At 37.5% G+C, this 27,087-nt stretch overlaps 1 protein-coding gene across 2 annotated transcripts in view; it reads left to right on the forward strand.

Moving 5' to 3' along the window:
- The first annotated feature begins 7,665 nt into the window (after positions 1-7,665).
- KCNH8 (potassium voltage-gated channel subfamily H member 8) overlaps positions 7,666-27,087 on the forward strand; it is a 174,874-nt gene continuing 155,452 nt past the window's right edge. For both annotated transcript variants that reach the window (XM_030476954.1, XM_030476961.1), the window contains exon 1: positions 7,666-7,911. In XM_030476954.1, the coding sequence (XP_030332814.1) occupies positions 7,836-7,911 (76 nt within the window). In that variant the 5' untranslated portion in view covers positions 7,666-7,835. The remainder of the gene's footprint in view (positions 7,912-27,087) is intronic.

The following is a 27,087-nucleotide window of genomic DNA, read 5'->3' on the forward strand; positions in this document are numbered from 1 at the left end:
AGATTAGACTTTAAGAAGAAATTCTTCACTGTGAACGTGATGAGACCCTCTGGGCACAGGTTGCCCAGAGAAGCTGTGGCTGCCTCATCCCTGGCAGTGTTCAAGGCCAGGTTGGATAGGGCTTTGATGAGCCTGGTCTAGTGGAAGGTGTCCCTGACTGCGGCAGAGGGGTTGGAAATAAATGATCTTTAAGGTCACTTCCAACTCTAGCCATTCTATGATTCTGTATGTCTATTAAGGTCATATACTATATGTATTGAGGTAGGAATCACATTTAACTGGTCATGAGTATTACCCCTGAATTCCTACTGTGTAAAACAATGCTGAAAGAACTGAAGTTCGCAAACATAGTCCAGTTATTGTTTAGCCATTATGACAGATAGTACAAAATATATTAATTATAGCTACATAATTGAGGAAAACCTCTTTTTTTTTTTTTTTTTTTTTTGTTGTTGTTGTTGTTGTGATCTTCCTAAAGGAAAACTTATTATCTGGCTTCAAATATTGCTGCTGATTTCTGTGAAGCTGATAATAGCACCTTTGAGAATACATCTTTTTACTGTTCACTTCACACCTAAAATGAGCCATATAATTAAGTGGCATTCATATTTACCATAAAACTCCTACATGTCTAAGAACTTGGACCTATGTCTCTCTTGTAGGATGTTTTTGTAGAAAAACTGTGAGGTCTAATTTATGTATTAAATGTCTAATGCATTCATCACCACAGCACTAATTTCTGTGTGTTTTATAATATGAAGTGATAGAAATACTTGTACACTGAGCATGGAACTTCTGAATGCTATCTAATGTGTTTTAGCTATTGATCTTATACTCTGATATGAGATTTCTCACTTCTTAAAATGCAGTAAATTCCAAGAATAAAACCCAATAATGTCACCCAGGTTTTCTGTTTATGAATCCTCTGTCAAAGCAACTGCATTGAAAACAAAATCGAAGATGACATCTAGTGAAATACTAGTGTCTGTTTCCTTTTGAGTTTTCTGGGCCTTGGTAGTCTTTTGCGACATGCAGTGACTTATAAGAACCAATTTTGCTGTCACTTACTGATCTCTTATCACTTTATGAATGGCCACCAAAACTTTAATTGAAATTAACACCACAACTCTGCTAGGGACCAGCATAGTTGTTTTGCTTATTAATTTCAGCATTACCTGTGGTGTTTTGCAAGTCAGAAATACTATTAAAGTAAAACCAGCTGGCAAGTCTCTTCCTGCTCTGGTGAAAGTCATGAAGAATACCACTGAATCATGTGAGTTTGGTGACGTTGAGGAGGCTTAAGACCTATATAAATTGTTCCAAAAATATCAGGTATGGAACAGAAGAAATTATTTTCCACTTACCTAGTTTAATCATTTAAAAATAGGTGTACTGATGAAGAAATTTGTGCTGTCTTCTGAGTTGTATTTTAACAATGGTGTTTGGAAAGTTAGTGTGATATTTAGATTCTTGTTATGCAGTGTTCACTCTCTGGAAGCATGGTAACACAATTTCTAATTAACCTCTGTGGATCTGTGGGCGGAACCACTTTTCACATCTGCATGGAGGAAGATCATGCTTAAGGCTTAAGAGCAAATAGCATATCTAGAGCTGTGCTTGTGAGTATTGTCTTTATACAAAGCAGCCTAATATGACTTCTACACAACCAGTATCACTTAAACTTTTAGCCTGTTTTCTCCTTTGCTTTCACTCATAGTGCTCAGACATTGCACATAATTTTGGTTTTGTACTTTTTGAATTCAAGCAGATAAAAGGTAATGTATTATTTATTTTATAATTAAATACTTTTAAACTCCATATAAATCAGTGAAGATGTGATATTATTATAAAGAATATTCTCAACAGCTATACTTGAATTCATTAAGTATTCAAAGGAAAGAATTGGGAACAAAAGTAACAGGTGAATTGAACCACAACATCTTTTTGCGCTGTAGAATAATCTGCAAGATCCTTTAAAGTAAACATTACCTTCAGTGCCACACTGAGGTAAACAGGCATGGGATGTCTTCCATATCCAGGAAATACAACAGATAAACCATTACAGTGCTCTAGTCTCTTTTAAATCCAACTTCTTCTCTATTTTTATTTTCTCGCATAGTTTTTGAGCAGAAAACTTCTATTCCCATTTATTTCACCAGAAGTTTCAGCTTTGTCTCCAGAAGTGTAATGTGATTCTATTTTTAATTTTATTTTTTTTTTTTAAGGGTTTGGGCTTAGTTTGAGTTTTCTGCTTTTGTTTTCTGATGGAAAGCAAAAATGATTCAAATTAGATATTGCTTCTTCAGCTTTGGATGTTAATTCTGTGCATAGATATACATTTCTCCTTTAGGCAATATTTCTCCTATAAACAACGGTTACTTCTTCCCACATGATGGTGCTCAATTAAAAATAGAACAATTCAGTATCCTGTTAATTCCCCGTTCTTTGAAATGTGATTCCATAACTTTCTGAATACTATCTGAACATCTCTTGAATGACAACTGTTAATTTGTTTCTAGCTTTATTGGATGTTTTTGTAAAATTTGGTGTTACACAGAGATTAACAGTATCCACTCAATCCTTAGCGAACTATGATCCAGCTTTAAAGGATAGGAAAGCGGGTACAGCAGTTGAAATTTTATAACCTTTTTTATTTTGAGTTCTGATATTGTCTATTCATTTTTGGTTTGACAGCAAGATTATCTTCAAATCTTACTTCACCTTCTGCTTTCCAGAAGGGATAGGGCAACATCTCCTCTTTATATAAATCTGATGCAGACTAGAAATCTGGGTGTGTGAATGTACGATGAGCTTTCTTCTAATTATAAAAAATGAAATCAATATTGTATAGACCATTATCATTCTATGTAGTTGAGCAATATGAATAATGAAATTAAACCTGATGTGTGTTATTTCCTATATATTTTGAAAGGAAATATAAAACAAAAAATTGCACCTGAACATGCTTGTGATATCAATACGACTAGAACCTTTTGAATCTACCACATTGATTTTTCAGCACATTAGTGAATGGTGTGTCTGTGAACATCAAGTAAGCTTGCAAGTAAGCTTGCGTCATTTATTTGCATCAGCACAAAATGAGACTTTGCCAAAACATTTCACAGGTGTTTGGCAGTAGCAGAGAAAAAGTGAGGTTTGAATCTTTAAATTCATTCCAGATACTGTCATGTATGTATTCTTCTGCTTTCTTCTCCTCTATTTCACTTATTTGACCCTTTCCTCCCCAAATTGTTCTTGATCCATTTCTGTATTTTCCGTATGTCATTCTGTCTAGAATGACTAATCAGCTAGTCATTCCAGTTTCCTTTCTCACTTTTCACCCTGTTCCTGGTGTTTTGCCCCATTATTTAAGTTGTTCTGCTTCATCTCCTGCTGCTTATCTTCTATCTTCTTCCCACTGAGTCTAATTCAGCTGGGATATGTTTCCTAATGAATTTCTTAGACTTTACTTCCCCTGACTTCTAGTTTCTAAGGAGTCGGGTTTCCAAGTTTCCTGCAGAGCTTTGGCTTTTCCTCATGCCAGCATCTACTTCCCATTTTCCCTCATCCGTTTTATCCTAATTACTAATCATGTCCCACACCCATTCCCTAGTATGGCTTCTCTTTTACTTTATGTTCCAGTGAGTTGCTCCTTTGTTTGCTGAGATTTCTTGACCTGTGCTTTTCCTCCTCACTTGAATCTTGAAAAGGACTGATTTTATTTTTGGTTTTTTTTCTTTCAGTTGAAATGTTCCAGAGAGATGGTCTGTCTGAAGCAGGTTGCTATGTTTTGGCAAAACTTTATGCAATAGAAAACAATGATCTTTTAGTAGGAATTCCTGACAGATATGTAATCACATGCAAGTCTCTCTAGCCCATATATGAGCAGATCTTACTGGATCAGACCCAGGGTCTGTCTAACAATATCATTTCTGTACTGTGGCTAACATCAGATAATGGGGAAGGAGCATACTGAGATGAGTATTTTAACTCTTTTCCTTGCAAGCTTTCCCTGTCTATAACAGCTTCATCAACTCCTGAGACAAAGGTGCTATCTTTGTACTTAAACTTCAACCCAGACTGTTTGCTTGGCAGAGCTTCAATTACGCGGCTTTAGTCTTGAAAAGTTCTGGGTTTTGCTTATGCACAATGAAAGAAAGGGGCCAATATTTCCTTAAGCATAAATATCATTTGTTCAGATAATACTTTTAACACACACTACTTCAGACTAAATTAGCCTGTTCACAGCAGATGAACAGCAGGTTGCCATTCTTTGCCCTTTCCTAGTATTTTCAGACTCTTTCATAATTCCTCTTCCCCCCCCCCCCCATTGGATGCCTAGGTTAACAAACAAACAAATAAGTGGGTGGCAATTCAAAGCACAAAAGGAAGCTGCAGGCAGTCCTTTCTGATTGTTAATTTGATTTTTCACTAACTGTTTACATTTGCATAATTGCAGCAGGTATGTAAAGTGCTTATGCCAGGGAAGCAATAAGCAGCTCCTAACTAATGTTGTGAGGTAACTTGCGGTACTGTGGAATATTAATAAAGAAACTTGGAAAATGTGCTTTGGGTTAAATTAAAAATTGTACGTGAAGAAAAGGTGTGTGATTATGACCAAAAATGCTGCTCCTTGCATATGCTCTGTGCAAAACTCTGTCCATGCCCTCTAGATACCAAGTAATGCCTAAAAAGATTATACAGTGCCTCAAAATGTAATGTGCTATATTGAGTGCCCAAGTAACTGTAGGTAAGTGGGAGGAAACGTATGTCTGAGATTATATTTTACATACTGTTGAGTAATTTGAATCAACAAACCCTATTTTCTTAGATAGTACCTCAAGTCTAAACCACAGCCCCTGACTAAATTTCATTTGCAATGTAGGTGCCAATGGCAGCCTGAACTATAGCAGCAGTGTTATTAGCCCTTAGTTTCCCAGCTCTGGTATTGTCTTTCTATAATTTTATTCTTTTATATTTTGAATTCAGTTAAATGCTCTCCAGTAAACAGACAGAAATATGGAAATATGCAGATTCCCTACTTGGTGTTTTGCTAAAAGCTTAAGAAATAATTTTGACAGACTTGACTACAAATTTTCAGCTCCTCCATCTCCTTTAATACTCTCAGCTGTTTTGTCTCTCCTTTTCTGAACTACTTGTTCTCAGCTTACTGAAATTTCAACCTGCTAAATTTGTCTGCTTTGAACTACTCCAGACTTAAGGCTTCTGTGCTGTGTAACTCTCTGAAGTTAAGTACCAGTCTGTATTAAGGAGGATTGCTCTTTTGAGTAAAAGGTTGTAGAATATTCCAAAGCTTTCACTGCTGTTGCTATCACCTCCTCCTGGCCAACAGTGAATATATTTCAATAACTAATTTGTGTTCACCACTGTGAACATGAAACATGCCACATAGCTTCTCTGGTAGTCATCCATCCTTTCTGGGGTATGTATTTGCATAATTTTTCAGTGATCCCTCCAAGTCCTTAGGCTTTATTTAAACTTTTTCTGTCTCATGTTTGTTAAAGAAATCCATAGACTCTTAATAAAACTTTAAACTTACTGAAGCCATTATATTATAGTCCTCAAAAAAGCATCATGTTTACAGCTCAGGCTTTGTGTTGTGTGTGAGGAAGTATGGCATTAACCCCTTATGGGCTGGCAGAATTATTAGATGGCAATTTGACTCCCCTAGAAATATTTTTTCCCTTCTGTGATGACTTTTGGCAAGTCAAAACTGAGAAATACATTTCTATCCTTAAATAGAGGGTACAGAGTTTACTGTCAGCGCAGAGGTTACTGTCTTCTGACTGCCTGCAGTAGGATTGAGAACATATGCCTTTCTCTTCCCTGTATTCCTACTTGCAAGGTAGTTGAGGCAGGTCATAGGAAAGAATGCAAGCTGAAACACAACCATAGCACACTAGCTGCAACATGAGTTCCTTTGCAGATTTCAAAGGTTCAGATTTACTTTAACCTCTGTTGCTGAGCACTTTGACAGAAGTGAAAATCTGATTGTGCTCTTCTGGATTTTGCAGGTATTGGAATAGGATTTTCTTTGTTTCACCAGTAGGGACATGCTGTAGCCTCAAACCTAACTAGAAGTGTGATACCTGCCAGTGAGACTGGAAAGCTATCAAAAAAATTAATTTTGAGCATTGAATTTTTTAATTGAAATTAATGCCTCAATTTTATTACTAGTACATTTAAAAAGTACTAGAGTTGAACAGGCTCCACATAGCATCAAGCCTGTCAGTTCAAGGAGCATCTGGACGACTCTTCATTATACGACTTGGGTAGCTCTGTGAGGAGCAGGGAGTTGGGTTAAATGATCCTTATGAGTCCCTTCCAACTTGGGATATTCTGTGTGAGAATAACTTTGAAAAAGAAAATCGGCAATTGCTGGCATTTAGTATTAAAAATTGCATGTCTTAAGGAAAAGACTAATGATTCCCAATGAATGTAAAAGCCTGCAGTGAATTTGAAGTTTATAAGCTAAGAAACTGATAGTACTGTGAGATCTTGGAGACTTCTGAAGTAATAGTGATGGTAAGGCTGTCTCCATTTTCACATGCTACTTCTGAAAACCGAGCTGGCAGCTCTATATCAGCTTATTTGTACAGGCTTCCTGTACAAGGAGAACTGGACAGGTCCATGGTCTCCGTAAAATACTGTTGTGCTCTTCAGAGCCAAGGTGAGTTGCTGTGGGTAGACTTTTACATTGTGCTACAAAACCTATGCACAAGGTTTGGGGATTGGATGTTTTTTTCTTTTATTCATCTGTTGTAAAGAAAGACCCTCTTTGTCCCTCCTGGAGCCTCTCTCTGTGCTGCTTATCTGAAAAAGTGGGAATCAAAATCTTCTAGTCATCTGGAGACACAGAAAACCCCTAATAAATGGAAATAGCGCAAAATAAGTATAGCAATACTATAAAGTAACAAGAGACCAACAGGCTTCCTCTCCATAATGTATACTGGCTTTGCAAATTAAGGAGTGTCTTTTAGTCGTGAAAGAACATGGAGAAATTTTGCCATTGCAGCTACAATAAGTGAAATGACTGTGCTGTGGAGTGTTACCTGGCAGCATTTAAAAAGCCACAATACCAACCTGAGCAAGTTAATTATCCCAATGTGGAATTTTTCAGGGAGGAATTTCTAAAAGATGTTTAAGAAAATATTCACAATTAAGTTGAAAAGGTCTATCCCTTAGATAAACAAAATAGCCTTAATATGCAAATAATACATCATACCACACACCTGATGGAGTGTTTTCCATGTTCTAGTGTCTCTCTAGGGGCACTTGCTGTCCATGACAATAGCGTTTCTCCTTTCAGCAAAGGCAGATCCTATGCTTTACCCTGCAATATCGTTACTCACAAAACATGGGAGCTAATACGCCTCTAGCCTAGCAAACCTGTTACGTGCTGAGCGCCGGACGGGCCAGGCTGGGACGGGCAGGGCCGGGCATGCCCGGGGCGGCTGCCGGCTCCCGCCCCGCTCCAGCCGCAGGTAGATAAGGGTGGCCGTGCAGCAGCCCTTCAACCTGCTGCCGCTCTCCGCCGGCGCCACCCTCTCTCTTTACTCTGCGAGGGGCGGCGGCTCCGCACCTGTGCTCAGCGCTCCGGGGCGGGGCCGGGGACTCCGCGGGGTTGACGCTGACGAGTGGGGTCTCCTGGCGCCGGAGGCGGCGCGGCGGCATCCCCATCCTCCTCCTCTTCCCCATCCATCCCTCCCTGCCTCCGCCTCTTTCCTCCTTTCCCCCGGGCGCCCTCTGCACTTTCTTCTCGAACCACCCTCGGAGGCAAACTTTGATGGGGAACCTCGCACCGCGCTGGAAAAATGCCGGTTATGAAGGGATTACTGGCACCCCAAAACACCTTCCTCGACACCATCGCCACCCGGTTTGACGGCACACGTGAGTCCGGGCTGGGGCAGCGGGCGTCGGCTCCGGGAGCCCGGGGAAGGGGATGCTCGGGAGACACCGTGCGTGTGGTGGGAGCCTCCTCTTCCCTCTCCTCTGCCCTCCGGGGCTTTCCTTGGTACCAGAAGCCGCGAATGAGGAGGGGAAGGTGAGGGAGCTCCCAGCCTCTCTCTTCCTTCTGCCTGGCTTCACAGATTTGCAGGTGAGGAGGGTGTCGGGTCCCCCCTTCTCCCTACCCTCTGCGTGGGGCTCCGGGGGACCAGGCTGCCTCTGGAGCCGGGATCTCCTCAGGAAAGTTGTATGCTGGGCTGGGGCTTCCACCCCGGCCCGAGTCCCTGGCAGCCGAGACGCTAGAAGGAAACGAAGGCTTCAGAGCCTCGGCAGGGCTCTGGTTTGGAGATTTATTTTCCTTTACTACCCCCAACCCCGTTATTAAATATCCTTCAAAGCTGGATTCCGGCAAGTCGGGCCCAGCAGCGGCAGCAGCTGTTGCGGGGTGTTAGGGAGGGAGGAAGGAACGAAGGGCCCTTCAGCGGCAGCGCGGTGGCTGCGTCCTGCTGCAGGACCATGGACGGGTCCCGGCCCCCACGCATGTCCTGGTGGGCCGGTGTAGGGACCCGCTCCGCGCACCTCTGTGCACGGGTCCGCCCGTGGCCGACGCCTCAGTCCTGCTCCGGCACTGCGCTGCCTCAGAGCAGGGAGCCGGCTCCTTGCGGGGAGCCGGCTTCCTCCCACGCCTGGGGGTTAGGGGTTGCCATACCTTGAGTTTTGCTTCTTCTTTAATGGGGCTTAGGCATATTAAAGAAAATAAAAGGGGGTAGGGGAAACTCCCTTCCCTTTAATTCCCATAAGAACTGCCCCCAGCCATCCAAAGTTGTGGGAAAACAAACTCAGATTGGAGTTGCCATCAACTGTTTCTTGACTGGAAACACTGCAGTCTAATGGGCTTGATATCTTCTTGGTTGCCTATCTATTGGCATTTTCTCAATGGTTCAGTTAGTGCGTGATTAAGACAACTGAACTGTGATTACTGGATCAGTAAGTTGTAAAACGTCAAGAAAATGATAGAGACACTGAGACCGATTGCAGAGAAGCACAAAAATGCATTGTAACTGCTCTGCTGGTCTGAGGATACATAGCTGATTACAACTCAGGGCTGTATAACTTCATTATAAAGCAATCCCTCTTAAGACTACTTAAATGTACCTTTAATTTCCTTCAACTATAGAACTCAGTCCTTATCCTCTACCCTTTTATTTCTATAAAGCATATGGGTGGTATTTACTGAATACTGAAGCATACAGCTCTGGTAAGAGTCTTGTTGTTGATACCATCATTTGCCAGAAAAGCAGTTCTTTCCTGTTTGTGCTCAGGACCCTCCCCTTCCAATGGCTTCCTTCTAAAGGATGGATTGCACAGCCTGCGAGCTGTACACACCACTGTTTCACAAATTCTGTGTTGTTCTCCAAAGGTCCAATGTAAAAGTCACACTAGTGACGACATGAAGGTCTTTGATTAAATATAACACTAGAAAAATGTCTAATCCCCATGTTCTCAATGACACCAACAGAAAAGTGTGGTAGAAAGTTTATTGCTTAGCTGAATTCTATAGCTTAATTTATCCAATTTTTTAAAAACAGTGATTCTACTAACCATGAAGTCAGTTGGGCCAATCTTTTCCAAAACAAGAAACAAACACCACTATCTTACTTTGAAATCTCTAATGCTAACTGCTCATCTACTTTTTCCTGGGCTGTAACTGAAAAACAATGTACTTCAGTATTTAAGTGCCTTCAGAAAATACAGCACATATTTTATTACAGGCAGTGAAAATTTTCTTTTTAGCTAGCATTTCAGAATTTGGCTTAATTAAACAGGCATCTTCTAGAAGTCATCATTGTATGATTATCAGCATGTAATATGAACTATTCCCAGAAGTTCACAGGTGAAGACTTTTTATGAACTACGTAGTTTTGCACCTAATAAAACTTTGGAGAATAGTCCTATTCTATGGAAAACTGGTAGCATGTCTCTTCATTTATGGAATACCACAACATCTCTTTTAGAGTGTTAGAATAAACCAATGAATCAACTTAATGTTATCTGAAAGTTATGTATACTAATCCACATCATAGCTCAATTTAAAACCTTCAGAAATAGCTCATCCTCTTTGATACAATATATTTTTTCTTTAAAAATGTTAAATTTAAGTATAAAAGTATTGCTTCAGCTGACAAAGTTCAGATAAATACGATTTTGAAAAATGTGTATACATATCTGAGCATCAAGTAGAAACATTAAAGCAAATTTTGTTTTCATTTAAGTTGTCCAGTTGGTATTCCTGAGGATGCTCAGGTGGCTAAAGCTAGAAGTAATACTGATGGCTAATCCTTGCAGGAATCAGTCCCATGTCTTACTAGTTTTATAGGTGATACCATCTATGAAAGGAATGGAACTGATACCTGGCTCTGAACCTGTGGTTCACAAACTACATTGACCTCACACGTTATATTTAAATGTTAAAATACGGTTTTGTGTTAGAGGGGTTTTTTTCCGGTTGTTTTTAACATAGCCTGTAGTTAACAGACCTCCATTCATTTTAAGCCTCTGGGAAGGATGTATTATGTTGTCGTCAGTGATAGACTAATCCACCAATGCATCTTTAATCCAGAAGAGGGATAATTCTAATTCTGGGCAACAGTGCAAGAAGGGATTCCGGATAATATTATAAAATATGCTTTGCTTTGCACAGAAGTTTTCAAAAATTCATTCATAGAAGTATTTTAATTTTACTATGCAAGTATTTAGGTCTAATTAGCGATTATAAATCACATTATGAAAAAACTGCATACTCAAAAAGGCGTAGAAAACAACTGCTTGACAGTTATTTCAGCTACTCAGAATTCCCATGGTAGATATTTTGTATTGTTGCACTTGTGTTACACATGTATTTTTTACATATGAAACCAGGGAATAGATGCTGAACAAAAAACAAAAAGGTGCCTTTTAGCTGTGCAGGAGATCCTAGGGATCTCGTGCAAATTTCCTGTTACCTGTGTTGCATGGTGGAATAACAGCATTAAGGGTTTGCTTATCTGGATTTCTGCGACAGAGCTCTTGGATCTGCCTATGTGCTGTAATACCTTCACCTTCTTACAACTCTGAACTGTCTTTTGTGTTCCTGATATCGCAGTTTAAGTGGATGTTTTCTCAAATGGCTTTCCCCCCCTCACCCTTCCATAACTGAGCTGGCAGGTCATCCAAACTCTTTTTGTCCCCCCTGTTAGCAATGTGTTTATGTAGTTATTCGTCATTCAGAAAACAAATACACACATTTTCAGGTGAGTAGGTTGTAGTTTAGGGGTTTTGAATGGTTGGTTTGTGGTTTTGTTGATGTGGATTTTGGTTTTGTTTGAGTTTTTGTTATTATTTTGCTTGGATGTTTTTTTTTTTTTTTTTTTTTTTTTTCTCCCCAGATTTTTAATTCAAAACGTTAAGTGTGCAAATATTTCAAATATAAGCTTTTAGGTATACTCCCCCGACATTATGAAACTAAATATCCGAAGTGAGTTATTTCACTTCAAGCTTTTGAATAGAAAACTTGCGTATTTTTCCTTCTCATCCTTATTTAGATTAGGCAAAGCATTCAGAAATGGTTGCTTGGTAGGAAATCATGATCTATTGCTTTCACGTATATCTGTAGAATTAAATAAATATTCTGTATGTACTAATTTATTTAAACAGATTAAATCCACACCAAAGTTGGTTGTTCTGGAAAATTTGTGATGCTTTCTCAGACAGCAAAGCTCACAGATTCAGCAAATGGCCTTATTAATTTGTATTTTAAAAAGTACAACAATTTTGTGTATGCTTATACTATAAAATGACAGCTGAAGTTCTACAATTACCTCTTGTGTCTATCAAAGGTGATCAGTTTCCAAATTAAGCATGTACTTCCAATTCTTATTAACAATCTTGTATGATCAGTCTAATCTGAAGATCAAACTGGGTTAGTTCCTTCTTGCTCACTGTCAATGGTGATAGTTTAGTAATTCTCAATTTGTAGAACAACTTCTATGTTTTCCAAATAAAAACTTGTTCAAATGTTAACAAACAGAACTTTGTACTTAAGCAGCAATTTTCATAACTTTTTTTTTTTTGTGTGTGTGTCCTTACCAATATGATAGAATCAGTTTTCCAGTTGCTTTAGTTAACCTTAAGGGTTGATTGAAAAGGACCTGTTGAAAACACAGATTTAAGAATATCAGATGTGATGTTTGCATACTTCAACTGGCATTATGGTAGAACCAGGTTGTTTCTTTTGCATAACTGGCAGTTGGTACAGAGCTGAAAGCCTTTGTGTAAAGTGATCTTCCCAGATTGCAGGGGCAGATTCCTCCCCTACTCCCTTCTGGATGCTCCGTAGTCACTTGCTTTTTTGTGTCTCAAACTGGAGAGGTCGGCTATGTTAAGCCAATGCATTAACACTTTCTGCAACTCTGTTGTCAAATTCTGTGCCTCATTCAGGTTGAATCCTATCCTCTCTAGACTAGTCAGTGTGCTGCTCAATTGTAACTTGGTTATCACAAAAGCTTTAAAAGCAGCAAAGTACTTCTTGGTTACAGATGCTCCTCAGCAGTTCTGCCCTAGACACCCTCAAGGCATTGCAGTAGTGTCAGGTGTAGGGAAACAACAGCTGAGCTTCCCAGGGGAGGATGTTATTCTTCAGATGCCAGGATCAGAATGGTCCACCTCCCAGAGATAAAAGCCTGTGACCAAAGGGTGAAAGACTCAAACTATGCTAAGCATTGATCAACATCAGAGAGACTTCCAAGAAGTGACAGTGGAAAAGCTGGTGGTCTATCAAACTTTCCCTCTGAGGGAGTGGAGGTATGGTGAGGGTGGTCTAGTTCTTTGCTATAGTTATAAGTGATTCAGCCAGAGGGAAATTTCCAGAGTTACATCTGTCATTGGTTTTCTGTTATGCAGATTTATTTTACCCTTTTGCTTATATCCTTGGATAAGTAAATAATGTATTATTTTGAATGAATTGTCTATTTGTCACTGCAAAAGTACACTGTCAACACAGGGGAAAAATCTTGCTTGTTCTCAGCTCCAAGCACAAAGAAAGCAAGTGCTTTCCTTTCTGCACTTGTCTCAGTAAAACACGGTCTGTGTTGCAGCTCACTGAAGCTCTGTCACTAAAAAAAGGCAAATGTGGTTTTGAATATAAACCAAGGGTCAGATGTTGAAATTTGTTATGCTGTTCCTCTTTGCTGGAAGTAACAGAGAGGGTAGATTAAGCAGCTATTTGAAAAATCTCTTCCTCTTCTTTGGGCACAAGTGTTGGGGCGTAAAGCCTCATAATTTAAGGTCGTTTTATTTGGGTGATCTTTGCTTTCAGCAGCTATAGTAACTTCTGATTCTAACTTGAGCTGAAGTTGGACCTGTGTCATGGTTTAAGCCCAGCTGAACCCAGGGCAACCTGAAAGACACAGAATTTGCAGAGTTCAGAAGCATCTTAAGACCATATGTCTTAATTCTTGAGTTCTGGTCCTAAGGATCTGATTCAAGGAAAAAAATGTGCAGGTGCCATTTTTAATATTCAATTGCTGGATTATTCTTTAATACAATACAGTCATTACTGTAGGGTTTATTCAGAGACCATATTATTGCTGGAGAAAATACTATGTATTCAAATTGTCAGGTGGCGGTCTCTTTAGCTTTTGCTAGACAGAAAAGTTAGATAATCCTGCAATGCATCTGTTTGAAGGCTATATAATTTGTTAACCACACCACTTTTAAGCCTTAGGTTCCAGGTTACTGCTCATAAATGTAAAGTTAGACTAATAACACACGTTAATATTTCAGAAGTAAACTAAGTGTTTAAATTCACGATGAACATTTGAAATTAAAGAGTCAAAAAGTCATTAGAAAAGGGATTTTCTTTTTCCCCCTGAATTATACAAGAATATTATCGAGTCTTTTTCTCAATGGAATTTTATGTGAGCCTAAGAAACTTCCTACTCAGTGCCATAATCAAAACAAATCTGTATATTTCATGTGACATCTGTTTGAATTAATGTATACTTTTTCAGAGGATTACAGAAGAAGCACTTGAGAGGGTTTCGAAATCTTAGATGATTATCAGGATTTCCACTAGAGATGTTCTGTAAACCTACTTTTCTCTTCTCCAAATGTATGATATTACTTCTCTGATTACATTTCAATGAGTAATTTACTCTGAAAAAAGGATTTTTGTTATTGTTATCATTGCATTTACATATCCAATTTCTATTTAATCCTATTTTTATTTTGTTTATGCAGGTAGTAATTTTATACACATTCCCGGTCTTTTTGGGAAGAGTGTGTTCAGTGTAAAACATTTGGAAATGTGTTCAGTGTAAAAAAACTGCCTCCAGCACTCGTAGAAGTGTAAGCAAATAGATATGCATGAATATATTACAGTAAATCAGGGAAGTTATGGTTTTACAGAGCATTAACTACTGTTAGCACTATTGTGATGTAATGTATTTTTGAAAGAAAAATAAGTTCCATGTATTCCATCAGACGTGGCTTGGAAATGGTAAACACAGGCAATTGTTACAGCAGTTCTGCATTTTCATGAGCTAACTTAACCTTACCTTTTGTTAAAGTGACCAGAAGTAAAGAGCATGTAAGGAACAATCTTCTCCCAAAGTAATGTTTCCTGCACACTTAATCTAAAAATAAATAAATGAAGAAGGAAAAAAGAAAGGGTGAGGAGTAAATAAACAAAGCATTCTCAAACTGCAGATGGAAGAGAGACTTCCTTAACAGTAAGAAAAGTCTTCTTTCAGAGTTTCTCTTGCCAAGTGCTTCTGGCTCTTTCTGTTTTCCAGGACTGATAATAGTATTCAAAGGCTTTGGAACAGGTGTTATTCTTAAAATACTAGCATATTCAACATCGAATCTGACATTAAATATCTTCTGATCACCCCTAAGATCTGAATGCTGGTCTGTCAATGACTTCAAGAACATTTGAAGACAATTGCATTGTGGAGAAACACCTTGTCTTTCCTCTTGATCTTTGTTTCGGAATTTGTTTTAAGAAATGCAGTGCCCTGTCTTCTGATGTTGCAATGATTTGCCTCTTTTCAAGGAAGGGTAGCTTGTGTAGTGGTGGTGGGTTTTGTTTATTTGGGAATTTGGGGGTTTTTCTCCTCACTCATAAACTATTTTCAGTGGCTGCTTAAGACTAGGCCTAGAGCTTTCTGAACTGTGAGGGAAATGTAGTTGAGTCAATTGTCCCTGGGTTTTCAAGAGACACCTTTCAGCAGAACATATTTTCGAGAGTTCATGGCCAGTTTAATTATTTTCTGTGAACATTTTTCATTAGATAATATAAGCATTCCAAATTCCATCGTATTTTATCCTTAAAGCAGCACTGATTCTTCATGAAGGTCAGTGAACTCTGATGGGACCACACTGGTTCTGCGTGAGGAAGAAAGCAAGTAAGAAGTAATGAGGATAGCCAAACGAACAGTCCTAAAAGGCTTCTGAAATGTTACATCTTATGTGGAGTGAAGGAGGTAACTGGATCTATGGCTGACTTTGCCCCTCTTTGAGAAATTAGGAAAAGTATTGAAAATACAAGTAAAACAACTGCTATTACCATCCCTGTTTTTCCACAGAATACTGTAATGGCAAAATGGGAACATGCAAAGTCTTTGTCAAAATGAGAGAAAATAAAGCCAAACTTTCAAGTTTTTGCCCTGACTCTACTTTCAGTGAAGTCAATAGGAAATTTATTCCTGTTACAATCAAAGTTTTGGCTTCAGTGAGAACAGAAGTGCTGAGGTACAACTTTTACCATCGTATTATAGAATTTTGCAAATCTCTACGATAACATTTAGAATTTTTGCAGCTAAAGTCTGTCTCTTAGAGTGATTGTAGACATATCCCACTAAGCTCACTGAAATTGTATCACTGTTTAGGTAAATGAATAAGGAGTCTGGCCCAAGACTTAAATGACCTTTCCAAATTACACTGTAGCTTTTCCTGTTTTTTTTAGTAAAGACATTCCAAAAACATACATGCACCAAGTAGAAAAGTTTTTCCTTAGTACCAAGCACAAAATAGAAATGCAAAAACTTAGGTCCTTGTTTCAGGAAATATGAATTTATATATCGAATTTATATACTCTTAAGAGGAAAACATGAAATATCAGGAAATAATCACCTTTAGAACTAACAGTATTTGAAAAATAGTTAAAAGCATTTAATGCAACTTTTAACAGAGAAAATTATTCCTAGATCCAAAAAGTAAGAAAAAAAATAAAGGAGAAAATTTGTTGTCACAAAATTATTCTTTTTTTTTATTTTTTTTTTTTTAATTTTTTAATTAGATCAGTAATAAAAATTTAAAAATATCCATGCATTGAGTCTGGATTAAGCCCTTCTTGTTTTAAAAGAAGAAATGAAAGAAAAGAAAATATGACACAATCTAACTTGAATTTTCTTTAATAAAGACATTTAATTTATCATTATATTTTAATTCTACCATAAAGAAAAAAATAATGCAAGAAATCTTATATACAGTAAAGGAATTAAATGCCGATACTAGACTTACTTTGTCTACATCTGCCCAAAGGTAAGATACAAAGTTGTAATTGTTCTCCTTAAAGAGAAAACGACTTCCAGTGTGCCAGCACTGACTCCATTTTTTCATGGGCATAACATATGACTGCTATGAGTCCAGGTCTCAGCTTCTAGGATTTTTAAGAGTTGCCAGGTTATTTTGCCTTTCCTTCAGTTTGAACCTATAGAAATACAGAAACATTCATCTGGTCAGCATGGCCCTGAAACTCATTGTTACAGCTTTTTTGGTGCCCTTTTCTTTTTTGCCTTCCAACTCCCTCAGCAGCTTGTTATGGTACGTGACTAGACATCTTATTCCAAATGTATGAAAGAGAACTCTAAGCTGGTAATTTTGTCATTTATTTGATTTTTAGAAGGAGACAAATAGCTTGATTTCTCCCTCTCCACCCCAAATGTCAGATTTTTCCTGTGATGAGAAGAGTATGTTTTTGCATAAATCGTACCTTTTCTCACATTTTCAAATTAACAATGATAATAAATGTAAAGGGAATATTGTATTGTTTTAGAGGGGAATATTTTTGTGGAAAAAACGAACCTCTTTATGGAAGATCAAAGAGATTTCATGGGTAAAAACTTCAATAAATCAATAAAAATCACAGTATAACAGCAACAGGTTGGGTTTTTTTATTTATGATCACAGTATTTTAACCTGTCTTTTGAATAGATGGATGAAGTTTGTGAGATAAGACATTCATTATATTTACTAAACTGGATTGTTTCTTTATTGAGTTGAAAGGTCTTGAGGTTAGGAGTTTGGACTTCATGTTCTCTCTTTTCCACTTCTGGAACCAGTGGGAAGAAGCACACACTTCATGAAACCTGTAGTTATAGCACCAGGTGTTAGGCACTTAAATACTTAAAATTTCAATGTAGAAAAATATAGTTAATGAATGTTAATGGAAGAGGTTGAGCCATACATTTGCCAAGAATAAGGAAAATTAACATGATCACTGATTTCCAGAGGAAAATATACAGTTAGAGGTTGTGCCTGTTTCAGTGCTGTAGTAATCGGGTGACAGCATGAGAGAGAAAAGGTGGGAGAATAGTGCAGTTAGGCACTGTATTTTAGTGGCTATTCAGTGTTGCTGCAAATTGATGTTTGTGATTTAAAACCATACCGTGCTTTTAATGGCCCTGTTTGAAGCAGAGCTGTAAACAATACAATGTGACCAAGTTTTTTTCCTTAGCCATGCTCAAGACCTGCTTCTGCTTTGGAAACAGAAAGCTGGATGTGTTAGACATCTTGAACCTCTTTCTTACCTTTTTGTATTTTTACAGGAATATTTACCTAAACTTTTTCTTTTTAACTAGATTTAAATGAGACTTTTAGAATTCGTCAGGACAGTGTCTCTGCTGATACTGCCTTGCAGTGTATGCATCTGGCAGTGGTTAGAGCACAGCACGCCCCACAGATCTGTTGTCAACAAGTTCTTGCCTGGAACTAAGCAAACAATGGCTCTTATATTTTGAACTACTTTGAGTCCTCCTGTAAGGAAAAGGGTGGTAGGCTTGGTTACCTCACATCAGTTACGTGAACTCACTGCAGTGCAGTATATTTATAGCATGAAGGCATTGTCTCCTAACCTCAGAAGTAGCTAAAATTGATTGCTCATATTTAATTAAAATGTGCATAGTAATTCTTCTCATGAAAGTATTTTTCTAAGGTGAAGTTAATGAGAAAGAATCTCTGTAATGGTGTTTCTTAGTTTGATAGTTGCTGTTTTGTAGCTATTAAAATTTAACATACTGCTGTGCAGAGCACAGTGATTTTATTTCAACTGTTTTAATGCTCAGAGTATTGTAGCAGTTTGTATAGCACTTGAGTGTTTTGGTGTTCATTTATCATGGTTAATTCATGGCTTCCAGGGAGTCTGTGAATCATAGAATGGTTTGGGTTGGAAAGGACCTTAAGATCTAGTTCCAACCCCCATTCCATGGGCAGGGACGCCTCACACGAGACCATGTTGCCCAAGGCTCTGTCCAACCTGGCATTGAACACTGCCAGGGATGCAGCATTTACAACTTCCTTGGGCAACCTGTTCCAGTGCCTCATCACCCTCACAGTAAACAACTTTTTTCCTTATATCTAACCTGAACTTCCCCTGTTTAAGTTTAAACCCATTCCCCCTTGTCCTATTGTTACAGTTGCTGATGAAGAGACCCTCTCTAGCATCCTTGTAGTCCCCCTTCAGAAGTTACAATCAACTAAGTATCATGACAGAATAGTCTGCTGTTGAAAGCTGATGCTCCTGGTAGATTTTCAGGCTTGGCAAGCAAAGTGTCTGGCAATAACACACTTCAGCTGAGTGTTCTGATGGTTCGGCAGTGAAAAAAAATAAAAAAAATAATCTTCGCTTTTCAAGAGACCTCATAAGTATCTTTTTTGGTACATAAGACAATGCCGTCTTGGGCCATATGACATGGAATATCTCTCAGACTGAGGACATGAAGTGGGAGACTATCTCCAGCTGGGCTCAGTCCAACTGCATGACATATTGTTCTGCTGCAGAGAAGCACCAATGCATCTCTTGCTCCAGGAACCCATGTGCCAGATTAGTACGTGATTAGCAGATCAAATATCAGGGCTGTCAGGTACATATACAGTGTGGGCACCTGACAGGAAAGGGTCTGAAGTATAATACTAAGTGATATTCAGGCCTTTGGGAGAGGATTATGTGGCAAAAACTGAGAGACGTTCTCTGTATTATGAAGAAGATAAAATAATCCGCAGAAATAGAACAAGTTTTATCCATATAAGTTCTATTTCTTTCTGCCAGTTATGCTGCTCCACAATAAGAGATATATTTTTATTGCTGTTAAATTCCCAGTACTTCTGGTATTAATTCATACTTGCACTTATAATCAAGAATAGGGTATTATCGCAACAAACAAACAAATAAAACCCCAAACTCCTGTGATTCTGAACAAAAACATTTATTTTCAGTTTTTAAATATCTGAAATTTTGGACTAATTTTGCAATTTTATCAGGTTTTAAACTTGAAAATTAATTTTCAGAAGCCTTTTGTATTTTGTTTCTCCAGAAAGGTCATTATGATCAAAATAGTTTCGGGATCTCTAGTAGCATCTAGGTAGTTCAGTTAAAGTAGTTTGCTCAAACATAGTGTTAGAGGACTTGATGTTTGTAACAGAAGAGAAACAAAGTTAGAAGAATGAGGGATGTATCTTATTTCCACAAGTGCAGACTACTACTGGAGTTACAGTTATGAGATTTCCAGACCCAACAGCCATCCATGTACTGTATCCATCCCATTCATGTCATGAAAAGGATGTATTTCACACGCTGAATTCTTTCAGTAGGATAGTTACTTTATGTGAATGGGTTATTGTACACAAGAAGTGTGTTTTCATCCTTACCTTGTATTTCCAAAATTATTCTTGTAAAAAGATAGCCTACCAGGACCAAAATAGCAGAAAATGTTAAACATTGAGGATTTTTCGTGACAAGGGATTTGTAACAACCTATGCTAAGGTGAAACAGCATGTCTGTAAAGAGAAATTCTAGCTTTACTTGCAATGCGTAACTTTCACAACATTAATGCTCAGTCAGCGTTACAAAAACTTTTCATATAAATGCTGTTTTAAAGGACCAGGAAAGCTCCAAAAAGTTCTTCTAATAATGCAGCTTTCAGACCAAAAATGAAAATTCTATAGAAGTTCCAAAAGAAAAGAAAATCGTAAACTATAAGAACCCAAAGAAGCTTAACATCAATAGAAATGTGGCAATAATTTTTAGATTCTATCACGTTGACATGTTATTTCATATCTTCGGGATTGCTATGCTATGTTCTAGCACGCTTTGTGAAGCATCAGGAATATGCGGTCATCAGCCAACAGTGGTTTTGGCTGGTATTGACTCAATTTTCTGAGGTACAGCTGAATTTGTTCTCAGTCTACTGAAAACAAAAACATAGCTACTATGAATACTCTAATGTTTCATGGTGTGTCTTCCTGTGTTCTAAATCATCAAGACCAGAACCTCCTAGCTCTTTAGCCATATGCACTTATTTCATTTATTTCTCCAAGGAAGTGTGTTTTGCTGTTCCTTCCACTCAGACTAGCACCAGCAGCCCAACCTGCCTTTCTCCTCAACACAGTTCTTGACTCAGATCAGTTGATAAATTTGGTGCTATGTATGAGAGCTGTCCTCAAAGTGTAGGGAAGTTCAGTTGCTTCCTTGTTTACCGGGCTGTTTAAGTAAGACTTTTTATTTCTATAAATAATACATAGGTTTCATAGGTGTCTCATGGGAACTACAGTGCTAGCCTGAGTTCTTCTCTATAACTGGAATATAGACTCAATGACTAGAAATTTGAACCTTTAGACCCTAGCCCTGAACTGATCACCTTTAATAAGGAGTGATCATGGTACTAAAGCAGAGGGGCACCTAGAAAGTTTCTTTGTACAATCCTCTGTTTATTAATATTTTTTTACTTAATTTCTCAAGGTGCCAAAATTTTAGAGTTTGTTAATGTATCAGATACAAAAAAATCTCTTCAGCTCTTGCAGATATGTGAAAGGGGGAACAACTGATTTTGTGTGCCAAAGAGGAAGCCTTGTTTCCTCTTGCAGTTGAGTTCCTACATGAATTTTCTGAAATTCAATAAAGTCAAGCTGACACTGAGGCTTTGTGAAAACAGGACATGAATAATTTCTCTCCTGGGTATTTTGTGAAGCTTGCAGTATCTTGGTATCCTTCAGACCTCTTCTATCCTCTTCTCTCCTGTTAAATGTTGCTGAAAACAGGCAGGGGATTTAGTGTCAAGAAGGGAAAAGATGGGGAGGAATCAGATGTGCATGGGGAACACATTGACTTATGTTCTGCTTGCTTTATTACAGAAAGCAGCAAGAGATTAAAACTTGCTTGAGAGAGTCAGCAAACACAGGCGATCCACAACAGTTGAAGTACACCGCTTTGTAACACTGAAATAGACACTTAACTGACTCTGTACTGATGTTTTTGAAAAGATGCTTAGACATCTTTGCCTTCAGTCTCCTAAAAGAAATCCTTGATGTAGTGATTCTGAACGTATTGCTGTGAGGGAAGAAATTAATCAGCTGAAATGCAAGAAGACGTGTAGTAGTCATATAGGCTAGTTGTCCTTCTTGCTATTTTAGATACAAGCCTTTTCTTAGAACTGCCTTCCTCCCTTTTAGCTAACAATTTTTTCAGTTAATGCCCCCCTCAAGTGTGAGTAGAAGGACTGAAGATAGGCTTTGTGTCAATGGGATATTTGGGAGTGAGTTTTCAGTGATTCACTTGATTCACTTTCCTGATGAAAGAAGCTCTGAAAGGTATGGTGAATTTGGCACTTGTTTTTTTTTTTTTTTTTGTTTTTTTTTTTTTTTTTAACTAGTTCAAGTTATTTACAAGATGGAGTAGGGGAAAGTGCTTTTCTCTCTTTTGACTGCTGGCAGAATCTTGTATTCATAATCCTTAGTGCTTCTTGGATACACTTTCGAGGTCTAAACCAGACCATATAACTACCCTTCGTAACTGCATAAAACTTATCATAAGAATTTTTTAATAGCTCCTTTCAAATCTCTCCATCTGGAAATAGTGAAACCAGTTACAGCTGAGAGTTACCCTTTTTCTGGTTTTATGGAAGATTCTTATATAACACCAACAGGATTATGTATCTTAAGAGGACTGATGCAAAGAGAGAAATAGAATGGTCAAAAGCAAGTCCACTTTGTTTTTTGTCTTGATTTTTTTTTTTTTTTTTATGCATCTGTCTGAAGCAGATGGAACTTGAACTAATTTCATCAATTGAACATCAATTTCATCAAGGAAATTACTACCTAAGTTAACTGGAATAATTTATTTGCTTGAAACAATTTAGAAATAAATGGCATTTAAAGAGTTATCTAGCAACATTCATTTTTACACGGTTTCAGCAAAATCATATATTAGCACACAAAATGAAGCAGCTGGGAATAGCTGTGACACTTGAGAGAAGTTAAATTTATAGATACAAATTTGACTCCTATCTGGTATGCAGAGGGCTCTTTTTAGGTACATGTGATATAGGGCCATGTCTAAATATAGATACATGTCTTAATATGTACATAACATATTTTCTGATAATTAAACTATGATTGGACTGTATATTCAGTTATTTAATGCCTTTAGTATTGCTAATAGTGATTTCTTTTTGCCAAAGTATACTTGAGGAGTATGAACTTAACTGGTTTAGTGACGGGGATCATAGTCTGGTTCCTGCTTGTATTTTTTTTTTTATACAAAAAAACTAAATATTAAAAAACTGCTAATCTAATGACCAATGGATTGCACGTTGCAAAATACTTTTAATCAATCATGCAGTCTTTGATGATTTATCCCCATGAAAACCATTTCTTCCTAAAATAACAACTTTATCTGGCATGCAGTGTCAGAACGTCGTGTACTTACTACACTCTCTGTTGTTCTGTGCAACGTTAAAAATGCTATTAGTTTCCGCATAAACTGAATCACCTTGAATACCATTTAGTATTTGAAAATAGTTTTATTTTCTGTTAGGAAAAGCTATGTAGTTATATCACACATTTATAACAATCAGCATCACAAAAATATTGACTATTATAAGCGTGTGGGTTCCAATTTTTCCTCCAGAATCAATGATTGTAGAATGCCAGAGCTTTATCAATAGTGAGTAAAAGTAAGAGTTTGTTTGGCTTAGCCTGTATTTATACTGTCATAAGTGTCAATTTGGTGATAAAGAACAAGCCCTCCTGGCAGTTCTCAAAACACAGATACAAAATTAGTTTATAATCATCTGTCCCTGAGTTAGCATGTAATTTATAACTTTCAGTGCATCTTTTTTATAAGTGACTTCACTCTTGTGAATATTCACCTGTAATTTTCATATAAGTCTAAGGAGTAAAGTAAATTTTAAATTAAAATTTGAAACTTCTGGACAACCAAATGTTTAAGTGTCTTAATTAACAAACTCTCCAAATGATTGCCAGATATGAGAAAAGGACAGGCAGCTCCAGATAGTGCTTTCACCATCTGTAAAGTGTCCTTTTCTCCAATAATTAGAGCAGGGAAGCAAGGAATAAATGTTTGAAGTTTGATGGGACAAAATGAAGCACAAGTGGTCTTTTCTCCCTGTGACTGAATGGCCATGGAGCATGGTTGTGAAGTCACTGAAGAATACTGATCTAATTTTTTGTAATAATTTTTGCATCTATATGTACATAAATGTTACTGCAAGTTCTAACTACTGCAGCAAAACAATTCAAAAATAGTTGAAAGATAACATGCTGCTTCAGACAAACTAAATTAGTATTGGCATTTGAACTTAAATCTACTGGTTATGTTTATCATGACCAGAAGCTTACATCTGCAGAACAATGAATTGAAAGATGTTGACCAAATTAAAAATGGGGACACTGTTTCACAAAGTTGCACTGATTTTACACTAGGTCTGAACTTGATTCAGTTCTTAATGAAACTAAATTGAAAATTAAACCCCCAGTATTACCCTTGTCTTTCAATTCAGAGATGGTTAAATAGAGTAGATGTAGAGACAGATGAACACAGCAAGCTCTACGCTGTAGGTTACAAGGAAACATAAGTGGGTCAAGAGCAATTGTGTGGTTGTTTACCATTTGCCTCATGTTAGTTTGTAATCTCTCAGGCTGTCGGGAGATTACAGTGGAACAGAGCAGTCCTGTAACAATGCTTCACACAGTATTAATCAGGAAAGAAACCTCTTTTCCCAGAAAAACGGAGCACTAAGCACCCACCAAAGTGGTGAGTGAGTGAGCCCTCCCAGGTTTGAACAAAATCTGTATGTGTGAGCACCGTAGGGTACCTGTAAGTGTGTTTCAAATGCCCTGGATGCACTGAACCAACCAAGGTGACCTGCCATGTCCATACAATCTGAAAGGAAAACAAAGGTGTGCATGGAGACCTGGTGTAGCAGGTGCTCACCAGGCCTTGCTTGAATGTCTGGAAGCATTGGCAAGACTATGTGTGATGTCTTGTAGCAATATATTGAGGTAATTCCAGTGAGACCAGAGTAATATGCTTCACGTATTCTGAAGATGATAATCCGCATGTTGCATTGATGGTCTGCCTGCTAGTAAAGGCTTTGTCCATGATTTCTGGATGTCCTATGGTCCTGCTAGCCACTTGCTCCTTCAGAAGTCCATGGAATAAGTATTGCAGACTATTGTGGGAAATACTGAAATTCTTCCCCAGTAAGATGCCGGGGGGTGGGGAGGAAGGAGAGGATAAAAAGACAAATCTGAGGAGAAATTCAGATATCTGGTAGTGCTAGGTTTGAGTAAAAGGCTTGGAAGTTGAATGATCTAGTTATAACTTCATTCTGGCTCTTGAGGCAGTTACTGTTATAGGGCTAAGTAATTAACGAAATTCTCAAATTCAATTTTCTTCCATCCTTGAAGTGAGATATCATGTACACCTGACTTTCAGGGGGTCTCTGAAGAGTATTTAATGCTTTCAAACCATTTTTAAGATGCACAATGCCCTGCAGAGTATTAGCTATTATTCCTTATTACTAAGAAATTATTTCTTTCCAAAATCCATTAGTTCTGCTATTATTTAAATAGAAAAGAATGGAGACAAATTTTTTAACTTTTGGTTACTGCTGTGAATGAATATTTTTTCAAGCAGATTTTAATTAAACTGTCAAAAGTTAAAAGGAAAAAAAAAATTGAATAATAATATCCTTTTTACCCTGGTTAAACCTAAATTTTCCAAGCTCTTTCTTGGAATAAGTGGCCAACATCACCAACATAACATTAGAAGATGTCAATAGGCTTTAAGTCCCATCCTTGCTTAGCAGAGTAGTAGGTTGTTCTAAGTTCTAGTGACTTCTGAAATAGTCATTTTTTGTAAAATAAAAAATAATAAAAATAATAAAAAGGCTTTTCTGAAATAGCTTTTTGTAAAGCTGTGCAATTACTGCTGCTGCTATGTCATCCACAGTAATAATGAAGATATAATGTTTATGCAACTTCAGCTAAACAGAAGTTTTGGGTTTCTGAGTTATGATGTAAGCTGTGTTTAGAGAAGCTTTATGGTTTCTACTGTAGCTACATGTTCTCCAGTAATCATTGCCAATTTAGTTGAAACAGGACCAGGCTGTAGAAGATGGTTTATTTCTATATACTTTACAAATCTTATTGTGTTACTGTTGCTTCTTAACATTTTGTGCCTCAAATATTCTTTTATTGTCTGCTTGTACATTTTTCTCAATTGGATTTTGCATTCTTTCTGAATGCAATGTGAATTTCTAAAACATCACAAAAAGAAACAAACTATCCTGTCACTTTGAGGGATCCTTTCCTCCTCGTCCTTCCTCTCACTCTTTTTTTTCTTTGAGCTACTTCATTGAACTTATAAAGTTGCAGGACTTAACGCTTTCTTTCTTTCTACCTCATATACCCAGCTACACTCTTTTTTTGTGTGAATGTTATATACTCACTTTATAGGAGTGTAGACATATAGATGGGGTAGATCAGTTAAATAAATTGATGGAAGACCAGCACCCTTTATTTGCTAAAGACTGTCAAGGCTTAACCTGAAAATGCATATGTGCTACTTTTTCATAAACTCAACTTAGAGAATTCCTGCTACAATAGACCTATTAGAAGGCTTGTCCCTGGAATACTAATTTTCCTTTTTTCTTCTTTTCCTTGACTGCTGAAAGTATTTTCTTTTTTTACATTTATTTCATACTATTCAGTGTATCCTTCCATATACATAATGCCTTTTCACTTCTGCATAGAGACTGGGTAGGCATGGGCAGTGAAGAGCAGGATTGAATATGCCATCTTCTGTGACCCACATGCTTTCCAGCTGCCCAGCTGGCTGTCAGTCCAGCTGTTGTTCAGTTATCATATCTACTATTGTGGCTTGGGAAGGCCTTACTTGGTTACTTTTTGATAAAGAAGCATATTCAATCCTTCTAACTTCCAATTCATCATGGTCTGGGACTCTAGGCTCTTCCTTTCTTTTCAGCTACATGAGTTTGTCCAAGCTCAGTCTTTAAAGTAAACACCTTAAGACTCAAATATAGCTCAAATTGTATGTAAATCATGTGAATGGTGGCACTGAATGATTTTTTCTCACTACATTCTTAAAGACTTCACAAAAAAGGTCTTTAAAAAAACAAAAAAATAAGCTTTTATGTAATCTTATCAAGAAAATAAATTTAAAATTGTAAAGCAAATAATTATTTCCTGGGAATAAATTTCAGAAGTCCACATTTATTTAAATCTTAACCTTTAAACCCTCTGAGGAAGCATAAGTATCCACAGGATGCTGCAGCTCTGAAATAGCTTATTGTTCAGACAGAAGTATTCCAAAATCCATGTTAATGTGAAGCCAGAAAAATATGTATCAAAGCCTGAATCGTGAACCCTTGAAGTTAGATTTCTAATTACAAGGCAGTAGGTGAAAATAACTTTTTTTTTTTTTTTAACTTAATACTATAAGCCTTGTTTGCCATCTATTTTTAATAATAGGTTTTCATGTTA

The sequence above is a fragment of the Strigops habroptila genome, chromosome 1 (assembly GCF_004027225.2).
Source record: "Strigops habroptila isolate Jane chromosome 1, bStrHab1.2.pri, whole genome shotgun sequence".
Lineage (NCBI taxonomy): Eukaryota > Metazoa > Chordata > Aves > Psittaciformes > Psittacidae > Strigops > Strigops habroptila.